Source organism: Hydra vulgaris, chromosome 09 (genome assembly GCF_038396675.1).
Source record: "Hydra vulgaris chromosome 09, alternate assembly HydraT2T_AEP".
Taxonomy (NCBI): Eukaryota; Metazoa; Cnidaria; class Hydrozoa; order Anthoathecata; family Hydridae; genus Hydra; species Hydra vulgaris.
In genome coordinates, this window is record NC_088928.1 from 3,031,654 (window position 1) to 3,043,351 (window position 11,698).

The 11,698-nt window shown below is 27.8% G+C and overlaps 1 protein-coding gene across 1 annotated transcript; it reads right to left on the reverse strand.

Moving 5' to 3' along the window:
* Window positions 1-31: 31 nt before the first annotated feature.
* LOC136085180 (zinc finger MYM-type protein 1-like) lies at window positions 32-11,010 on the reverse strand. The gene is made up of 9 exons (XM_065806468.1): window positions 10,960-11,010; window positions 7,764-7,838; window positions 7,429-7,566; window positions 7,318-7,352; window positions 6,517-7,195; window positions 6,003-6,441; window positions 5,250-5,897; window positions 4,704-5,011; window positions 32-94 (listed from the first exon to the last, which is right to left on the reverse strand). The coding sequence occupies exons 1-9, from the start codon at window positions 11,008-11,010 to the stop codon at window positions 32-34; spliced, it is 2,436 nt and encodes an 811-aa protein (XP_065662540.1).
* Between the last annotated feature and the right edge of the window lie 688 nt (window positions 11,011-11,698).

Genomic DNA, 11,698 nt, shown 5'->3' on the forward strand with positions numbered 1-11,698 from the left:
TTTTTTTAATGTTTATATTAGGTGTTCTCTGCTATTTTCCACTACCTGCCATAGCGTCCTCAGCTAAAAGTGCGATTTTTAAAATCATGTTACTCTAAACAAAACAAAATATTAGAAACAAAAAACAAACATAATAAGCAGACTGGTTTTATTATAATATATTTTAGAATGGTTTTATTATATTTTATATTTTAATATTTTTAATATAAATTGTATATAATATATAAATTATTAAACATAATATATTTAATATAAATTAATATATTTAAGTTTAAACCGATAATTCGATGAGGGCACAATTAGACAGCTAAATCGTTATTCAACATAGTTACCTTATTTAAAAATCAACACCAGTAGGTAATTGATTCAGGGTCGTACGATGAGTGGTTAAGAGGTCAATTGTAATACAATCGTGAGAAATATAACTGATAAATATAAAATCTAAATCGTAATATATGATATATAAATATATAATAAAATATAAATTATGGGCGACCTCTCTTCCCCTAGAATTAAAATATTTTGTCGGAAAAATAAGATTTTTTTCAGTTACACCATACAGTCTTTATCTTTTTGGTAAGACCCTGAGTCGATTATATTAAAAAGATGCTCTGTTTATTAAAAAATAAAATCTACACAAAAAGTTAGTTATTTCACGATTATATTTTAAAGGATGACCTCTTGCTGATTGATAACATTTTGCTGATTGATAACATTAAAAAAACATCTTTTCCATTTTGCAAAAAGTCGCAGTTCAATATATTAATAATTAACTCCCGAAAAAAATGGCTGCCCCGAAAGATATTCATATTTGAAAATATCTCGCAAACTTCCTAAAAATTTCTGCTTCTGTCCATTAAACTTTTAGCAAATGGGGGAGAAGTCGCTTTAGATTTTTCTGTTCCCGTTAGAAAGGCTTCAAGAAAAGAAAATGTGTTTATCGTATTTACACGTCCAATGAACTAATCAAATCCAATTATAATTTCCTTTTAGGTATAAGATCGAAAAATAAAACATATTCTTTCGTAAGAAGTGACTAATTTTTTAATTCTAGAAAAAATTAACGTATATAAAAAAGCGACGTTATTTCAGTTTAATGAAAACATAAATTAATATCAAAAATTTAATATTAATCTGAATAAAAAAAAGATAATAAAGCAAATAATTTTAAAATATATTTTAAATTTTAAACTATAAAAAAAAATTTATTCTATGGGATTTTTCCGTAAAAACTAATTATTTGAGCTTTTGTATTTATGGGGGAATTATTTTTACTGCTTTGCTGTTCTAAAAAAAAATGAATCTCAATCTTCAAATTTTTAGTGTTCACAGTTGCACTATAATATTAAAGTAAAGATATTTTAGTTAACGCTTTTAATTTAATTATTTATCTATACTTTTTTATAAAAAGATCATAGTAATAAATATTTTAGTAATAAAAAAGTTAATATTATTAATAAAGATTTTAGTAATAAATTTTATAAAAAGATTTTAGTAAAAAGATTAAAATGTAGATATTTTTATTATAATGTAGAGCAGCTTCAATATTAGTAATACAGACAAAATCTGTATTAATATCCCTAAAATAATCTTTGTTGACAATCCACTAAACTAGTTCACACCAAATCCATGTTATCCTATAACCACTTAATTAGTTCACACCAAAAGCAGAAACCCAAACAGATTCCCAACCTTCTTTTTTTAGTATTTAACAATGGACAAAATTGTACAACTCATTAATTCATTAATCTTGTAATGCTATTCAATTATAAATAAAGATTTATATATATATATATATATATATATATATATATATATATATATATATATATATATATATATATATATATATATATATATATATATATATATATATATATATATATATATATATATAATTAAATTTTAAATTTTATAAAGACAAGCTTACTCATGCAAACCCATAACTAAAACAGATGAAGGCTTCAAACATTTACCAAATCAGTATATATTGAAATATATTATTATGTTTAAACATAAAATTGGAGCCCAATTGAATTTGTAAATGAATTTTTTTAAGGTGGTACTAGCCTTTATAAAATTTATATTTTTTTATAAGTACCATTAAATTTGTTTATATAAGTACCACCTTAAGGTGGTACTTATATAAACAAATTTAGTCCTTGAGCAACTGAAAACCCCTACAGTACCCTTGAAAAAACAAGTTATCCTAATTCTCTTTAGCATATTGCGGTCCTTAACTGTATGACAAATTAATACCAAAAACTTCCTCAATATCTTTTTTAAAAAATATAGAGTTTATGAGTTCTAATAAAAAAAAACTTATTTGAAATACAAGCAATTATATAGAAATTTTATAATATCTAATAAGTAAACAAAAAAGTCAAAAATACATCAAACAAAAAATCAAAACCTTAAAATGCAGAGCAAGCAGAGGCGGTTCTACGAATAAAAAGAGGGTAAAATTCTCAAATCTAAAATTTACCCGACTGAATTGTGTAAAATATCCGACTAGCCGTCTAAACTCGAAAAAAAACCGACAATCATATGAAAAACACTCTCTTTAGGGGGGTGGAACATCCCCCCTTCCTCTCATCCATAAAATCACCTCTCAAAGCAAGTATGTATATACATATACATGTTATATTTATATTATGCTTCATAATACAACTAGCTGTATTGAAAAATATAATCAGTCATAAACAAAATAGTTATAAGTATCTCATGAAATTAATAAAAAAAAAGGGTTCTCGACGAGAGTTCACACAATTTTCTGCGATTTTCTCTTGACTACATAAATAAAGGTATGTTTAAGTTTTACCTTTTTTTCTCAAAATATAAATTGTAATACTATTTTATTTTAATATATTACTTTTTACATTTACAAAATACTTTATATTATTTCAATTATTTTAGAAGTATTGTGAATGTATTTGTAATAAAAGTGTATATTGCTAAAACTTTTAAAAGCTATGTAGTTGTGAAAGTATAAAAAGTAGATACTATTTTGAAAACAAACTTTGCAGTTGTATCTAAAAGCAATATTCAATAAATCTAAAGAAGATAAATACTCAACATTGTTTTCATCGGTGAAAAAAGATAAGAAATAGACGATCGTGAAATTGATGACATCGCAGTAAAAGAACTGTTTGAAAGATTAGAAGAATACTGTTTGTGAATTTGAAAATATTTAAGACGGTCTTATATTATACAAAATAATTGACGGAATAAAATCAGACTTAGTCCGAAACAATCTACTTCGAAAATAAGCGGATTTAACATTAACAAAAGCAATTGCATATGCATAGGTCAAGAAGTTGCGAATGAAGAAAAGAAATCAATTGCACACGAAAAAGATATAGATGTGGTAAAGAAATTCATAAAGCCAAAACAAACAAATGTGACAATTGGACAAATACTGAAATGGAGAAAGTTCGCGAATAACGAAAATGTATCAAATAGCAAAACAGACTGGTTGAATCAAATAAACAAAACTTGAACCAAATAAATAATGGTTTAAATACAAAACTACAACAAAGGCAGTGCAAGAAATGCAATAAAACATGAGAGCTGAAAAACTATCCGGCATTTGGTCAAACGTGTCACAAATGTAACAAAGAAAATCATTGGGCGATTTGGTGCAGTTCAAAAAACATAAACAAAAATTTTGCTGTTGAATACCATTTTGAATCTGTATTTTTTAGTGAAATGAGTTGTAAAAAAGAAGCTTTGATAATCTGCAAAATTAATGATAAATTGATATGTGGAAAAACGACAATGGAGCTGAAGTTGATGTTATACCAAAAAGTCTACGACCAACTAACATCACGTGATAGTCTCATATATACAGATGTTAAGCTACGTAGTCATGGAGGGAATTATATTCCAGTACTTGGAACATCAAAGATGATGTGTTACTACATATGTTGTAAAAATTAGGTTAAATTTTATGCAGTGGAAACAACAAGCAAACTCGTTCTTAGCTTACAAACTTCTAAAGACTTGCAAGCTATCAAACTACTAAATGAAGTAAAAACTGTAGACACGAACGAACCTAAGTGCCGACAGCAAAAAGAAATGTCGGAGAAACTCGGAGCAAAACAAAACGGATTGAAGAAGGAAAATAGTTAAAAGTATTAAAAAAAACAAACAAAGGAATGATATCAATTGAAATACCAAATCATCCATTCAGGGCGGACTGGGAAGGGTTCGGCCCACTATTCCAAGTTCATTAGCGGCCCTATTACTACAGGTCGACCCCCCCCCCCCCCAAAAAAAAAATGTTTACTCATATTGTGATTACGGGTCTTTATAAACTTTGTGGGTCGAAGGCCAAATTATCTTTTATACAAAATAATAATAACTGAATGTTATGAATATGCTAATGGTTTTTATACCATTATTATATTTATGTTGTTGTACAATATCTAAATAGTTGATATTGTCATCAACATAACTTTTGCTAATATCTTGTATAAATTAGTATGAAAACATAACATAAATACATAATAATATAATCAATGTGATAAATTTGATATAACATAAAACATAATTAAACAAAATAAAAGTAATGATACTTTATAATCTTATGCCCTTATAGGTACTTTTAATATAAATTATAGATAGTTAGGTACAGTTAATATAAATTGAAATATTTAATATTTTGACATCAGCTTAGACATTAACGGTGATGAACTCTTTACTATTTCAAGTATGTCTTCAAATTCAATTTCGTCTAAAATTTCTTTTTCAACTGTCATAAGGAGAAATGCTTCCAAGTGTTCATTTCCAAGAGAAGAACGTAAACGATTTTTAATTATTTTCAATTTACTACAAACACGCTCGCAATTCACTTGACTCACGGATAGTGTTAATGCAAATTCTATGGCAGTAAAAAGATTAGCGTATAAAGGAGAATGCATATTAAGAGAATAAATTAGTTTGTGAACACACAAGAGACAAGAATCACGATTATGTCCATTATCATTTTCTCTCATAGACTTGTCACATCCTAGAAAAAAAATGAATTACCTATTAAGTTTTTAGTTATACTTGCTTATACACCTAGGTTTAAGTTACAACCTACCTAAATTGTTTTTTATTTTAACTGTCCTGATATCAGTGGGAAGTTCATATAAATTATCATTAATCCCATCATCTTCTTCATAGCTATTGTCATCAATGCTATCTAATATATATTATACGATTGGATTTGTTCAGCGGTTGTTTAACACTATTTTTAACTATACTTGCAAAATGTTTTAATTCAGCAATTAACAATGGATGGTCTACTGACGCCAAAGTAGACAATTTTTGTAACGCTGACTCTTGAAGATCATCTGACTTCAAATCCTTAAAATGTTTTGGTAAAAGAAATTGCATGTCAACAATTAAACTTGTATTATTTATAAATCTCTCTGACAGGCTAGTTTTTAGTTGATCAATAATACACAGGAATACTCCAACCTTAAATTTTTGTTTGGGATTTATTAGTGATTCATCGCTACATATTTCGTCAAACATTCGCTTTGTACGTCTTATTCTGTTTTGCTTAAACTCGGATTCGACAATTATATCTTCAGGTAATTTAACAGTTGTTAACTTGGTATTCATATCCGAACAAAATTTTTCTGATTCTGACATAACATCATCAAAATTAATTTTATCTATTTCTTTAATAGTTGTTTTGACCATTTCCCATGCAGCAAGGAGGTCTAAATTTTTAGTTTGTAAATAAGTTGACGTAGAACCAACAGTAATAAATATTTTTAAAAATACATGAGCTGTACATATGATTTTAAAATTGCATAAATTTTCTATTAAAGACGAGGCTTCGGATGAAGACTTTGGATCAAATTTACTTGATGTGGTAACAAAGTTAAGAGCACTAAGAACAACTGGATATAAACAGTCAGCACCACTGAAAACCCATTTTAATGCTTTTTCTCGTGACCACCATCGGGTTTCACCAATTTTTTAAAGTTTTCTTAATTTATTCTGACCAGTTCCTAGTTGTTCCTGTTGTTCTTTCCAAACATTCATTCTTTTGTAAGAGTCTGAGAAGAATGTTGATAGACGATTCAATAATCCAAATAGTTTAATAGCATCTTTATTATCACAAGTAACACAAATGCATAAATTCAAAATATGTGCATAACACCATATGTAAATACTGTTTTCATTTTCTTTTTTTATGTACGCATGAAGTCCATTGAAATCTCCTCGCATATTAGCAACACCATGAAAAGACTCACCAAAAATGTTTTTAAAATTAATCAAATGGTCATCAAAACATTTTATTAATAATTCATACATGCCTTTTCCAGAAGAATTTTTTACTTCTAATACAGCAAAGAGACGTTCCTTTACTACAGATTTAAAAACATATCGTATACAAACAGCAGCTTGGTCTGTAGACCCTATATCTTGTGTGCTGTCTACCTATGAACAAAATATTTAAAATATGTATTATATACACATATAGAAAAACACAAATATAATTTTCAAATAACATACTTGTATACTAAATTGTTTATCTCCCAATTCACCTTTAATTTTTCTTCTTATTAACTCTAATATAGCTAAGATAACTTTATTAACTGTATTCTTAGAGAGCATTGTTACTAAAGATCCTCTTCCTTTAGAATTATTAGAAATATTTTCTTTGCGCTTTTTACTACTTTCAATTGCAACTGTCAAATAGTCATTTAAAATTGAATCTCGCTTGGCTGTAAACTTTAAGAGTCCTAAAAAGTTTCCTCTATTATAGTTAATATTCTCACAGTTAATATTATATAAAGATTCAGATGAACCTGAACCTCTATAAGGGAGATTTTGTTTCCCCAAAAGCTTAACAATTTCAAAAACTTGCTTTAAAACATGAACACGTTCAAGTGCTTGTTTTTTTTTTAAATTCATCATATTTATATTTACAGAATTTTCAATATTGTAATTATTGGATGCTAAAATATATGCTTCCACAGCTAAACCATGAACTTGACTATTTTCATGTGATTCAATGGTGGCATATATATTTTTGAAATTTGTACATCCAGAACAAAAATTACTAGCTGAAGAACTGAATACCATGCAAATTGTGGAATAAACAGCTTCTACATAATTATTGCCTTTACATTTTACAGTCAACCATTTTCTTGGTATTAAATTACCTTTTAGGTCTGTTCGATTATATATTCTGTAAAGAGACCAAGCTACATTTTCTAAAAACTTAGGTTGACAAGGGTGAATTGTATTAACAAACTCCAATTTTTGAACCACGGTTAAATTTTTAGGATTTGTCGGAAATTTTAAATCAACTTTGTATCAACTTGTATAGTATAACCATAAATTTCCTACAAAAAAAAAAATCTCATATAAATTTAATGGGTAAACTATCTAATTAAAATGGCAATAAGTAAATGTCCTCACAATAGGAATGTCAGTTGTCGATGTACAAACCAAAATAAAATCAGAACCAGTTTTTCCAATACTACTATTCATAATACCTGTCTCATCATCTATAATACTATTGATATTGATATTAGAACGTATAATAATATCTTCTACCTAATGCAATCAAACAATTAGAAACATAAGTTTTTTGTATTTTATAGTCTACAAGACTACAACACAATTTATTTAAAAGTATTAGTTTTTTTAAATATCTTTGTGTACATTTTTTTATTTATTTACATTTTATATATTTTAATATGGTATATAAAATACTTTAATGTAGGATTTTTCGTTTCATCAGATTCTATTACTAATTCCAAACTTTTTTCATTGATGTTTAAGTTATTGGAACTATGCACAGTAGATGTACTAGTACATACAGGATCCTGTAATGATAATTCCAATATAAATTATTTTGAATAAGAAACATAAGTTTTTTTATTCTATAGTCTACAACACAATATTAAAATAAAAGTGTATAGCTAGGTTTTTTTTAAAAATACCTTTGTGTAAATTTTTTCTTTATTTACATTAAATATATTTTAATGTGGTAGGCAGTCTTGTTAAGAATACTTTTCAAATGTATTTGAATATAAATATAAATACTTTTTAGAAATATTCAAAATACTTAACATATATTTTTTTTTAGTTCCATAAATTGCATATTATAAATGTTATTTTTATTAATAATTATTAATATATAATATATAATTAACACGATATGCAAATGTATAGATATTTAAACTTATTTATAAATGTTTCAATGACTAAATATAGTTCTTTAATAAATAGTAAGTACAAGTGTCCCGTATGCCATGGTAGGAGCAGATGGGGGTTTCAGTCATTTTGTTATCTGCTTGTGTTTTGGGAAACTTTATTTATAAATTCTCGTAAGTCAAAACTATTAACATTAAATAATAATACTTTAAAAACAAAATTTAAATTAGTATATTACGAAAAATTGGTAATTGGAATTTCGAGTTGAACACTGGAATAAAAGTATTTAGTATTCTCGAATAAAAATACAAAACAAAGTATTTTTTAAATATTTAAAAATACACGGGTTGAAAGAATTTGAAAAGTATTTAAAATACAAAAAAAGTATTTAAATTTTAATTAAAATTAAAAAAAGTATTTAATTGCCGAACTTTCAGTTCGGCAATTCGTTTATCTCTAATTTTTCCGCTCCTCCTTTACGATTAGTTTTAACTTTATTCATTTTTATTTTTTAGAATTGACTATTAGTCCGTAGTCGTATCTTATATTATACTCGTTAGGTTAATGCACCTATTGTACTTTCCGGTAAATGTACGACGAACAGTATAGGTAATACTCAACAACAAATTATTATTAAGTTAATAATTGTTCCGGCAGTTGTAGTCAGTTTCTTCCTGATATACACCACCACGGTACCACCCACTGACCACAACCACACACACACACACACACACACACACACACACACACACACACACACACACACACACACACACACACACACAATATATTGTTCGTATTTATTTATAGATTATTGATACGTAAATACGTTGCTATCCATGACGTATATTGATATTGTCATATATTTGTGATATAATACCGATATCCGATAAGATGATAACGTTCGCAGAAACAAAATATTTTTGTTTGTTTTGAATATTGATGTCTATTTATATTTTAATATTTTATACTATGTGTCTATGTGTTAACGGGAAACGGCCACGTCCAATATAACAATAACTTATATTATATTATAAATTATAATAAAAGATAATAAAAAAAAAGTGCAAATATAAAATTATAGATATCTTTGCTTGAGGCCCAAAACGTTTAAGCAGGTACCGGCCCACTGTGCTATAGAATAGTGGCACACCGGGCCAGTCCGCTACTGCATCCATTTCAAATTGTAGAAACTGATTTATTTCACTGGAATAATCAAGATTTTGTATAAGTGGTCGACTATTATAGTTGTTATTGGGAAATCGAAAAGTTACAAACAGTGAAAAAGAAACTTAAAAATGATCTTTTCCAGATTTGGCATACCGCAGATAATATGGAGCTACAAGACACACAATTCACAATTATAAAAATTCCAAAAATTTAGCAGAGAGACATGAGCAAATAGCGAAAACTTGCTAACCAACTCCTGTTGACAGTTTTGCATCACCTGCTCAACTTATCAGTAGAAGAAGATTCAGATCAACACTTTTAACGTCTCTGTCACTACTTCATGTAAATCCTATTGACGTAAATAAATTTAGAAACAATCGTGAAAAAGTTCAAAATTTACAGTAGTAATATTACAACAAAAACGCGAAAGCATTGGAAAATATGTATGCGAGTGAGATAGTGTTCGTACCCATGATCGAAAAAATATGGAAAACAGGAAAAGTTGTTGAGAACAAACAACTACGAAGTTTTTTTTTTGAAGTAAAAACCTTAACTGGAAATGTTATTATAAGACACAGAAGACATCTACTAAAAGCAAAGCAAGAAATAGATTAGGATGTTAACTTATCAGATGATGACAGCGATACTAATGAATTAAAAGACATATTCAAAGGTAAAAAAAAACTGTCGAAAAACACAAACAATGATTAAAATACAATTCATAATAAATCATAAAACTGAAACATTACTATCAGACGGTCAGGAAGAATTTCGAGGAAACCTAAATATTATATTGATTACGACAGACATTTTTAAAAGAAGGAAGGTATAATGGCTGTTATGGAAACAGTTCTCTCTGAACAATATTTTCTAACAACCGTTCAGAATAACGATTAGCGAGTGTGGAATAAGAAATTTCTTTTGGAGAATTTTACAAAAAATGATTGCTAAAGTATTCTCTTAGAGACTAATTCCGCACGAGGAATTTTTGCTTAAAAGCGGTAGCGTTAAACTCAATAAAGGTTAAAATAGCAACACGAGAAGATTACGCACAATTAATGTAATAATTATTTAAAACAGTTTATATAGATATAGAAATAAATTTCAAACAAATATTAAAGCAACTCTTTTTCCAATAAATAAAAATACGAAACATTACTTAAGGGCAAATGAGCTGAAAAGGTTCAACAACGTCATTAACTAATCAATACCGTCACAGCTGAAACCAAAAACTGATAAAGTTGTGCATTTATTTTTATAATCGTTGGGTCAAATACGTCAGCAGAATCAAATTCAGTAAAAAAAAAACGCCGTTCATAACTATAACATAGTTAAAATTTCTTTCATCAATAAACAATTTCGGTCAAAAGTATTTCAGAAATGTAGGCCATAAAACATTGGTAAATTCAAAAGAATATTCTGTTGCGAAGATTAAACGTGTTCACAACAGTGGAAATTCAATTATTTAAATAGTATGATGAAGAAACTCAACGACAAACTTCAGGCTGCTGATGTACTGGACAAACTGTTTCGTGTTAATGCTATCCACAAACGTAAGAGAGAATTTCTTTGTTGCGTTGATGCTCAAAAGTCATACGAGCAACATAGATACGCCTTTACCTCTCCAGCAAAATTTCTTGCATAACATCGCATACGTTTTATTACAACCATGCTCACGGCAACCACTTAAACACAACCAATTTTATAATTCAAATTAAAACAAAATCCAATTTTGCTAAAAAATTCATCATCATATTTGCAGTTACCAACTAATTTGCGATATTTGAAAAAACTATTGATAAATTTCCTCCGTTTTTGCGCCATTAACCCATTCTCGCTGAACAGCAACAAGCAACATAAACTTATAGCTAGACCTTTCTCTATCAACAAGTCTGATTGGCCACATGTAATGCTTTTTTCTACGACCTATATTAAGAGAATGTCAAGCATTGACGTAGCAGGGATTCAGCTGCACAAAGACCTTGATAGTAGTATACTCTTAGCCACACATAAATGGGACAAGCTCACTGTATTTTAGTCGGTCTTTTTGCTATAAAATTCAACAAGAACACCCAAAAATCTCAAAGTTGTCATCAATTTTTGTATCGGTATGATTTAAATCAGTAATGGCAACAAAAATACAGACTACAAAGTTATAACTTTCACGATTAACGATTATTTTCATTCAGTTTTTTCCAATGAATCATCAGTACTTACATCAATATTTAAGGAGAACATAACATCAACCTTTAAAATTAACGAAAATTGATTTTACAAGTTGATGTTGTCGAAATTTGAAAAAGTGCCAAGACAAAAGTAAATCTTGGGGACTGGACGGATTACACTCACGTGTATTAAA

Excerpts from the sequence above, each read along its gene's own strand:
- LOC136085180 (XM_065806468.1), bottom strand. The coding sequence starts at position 11,010 with ATGGTTGTAATAAAACGTATGCGATGTTATGCAAGAAATTTTGCTGGA. Across the intron at positions 7,567-7,763 it reads ATGAAAAAAGTTTGGAATTA|GTAGAAGATATTATTATACG; the intron begins GTAATAGAATCT and ends TGATTGCATTAG. Across the intron at positions 7,196-7,317 it reads ACTATACAAGTTGATACAAA|AATATATAATCGAACAGACC; the intron begins GTTGATTTAAAA and ends GTCTCTTTACAG.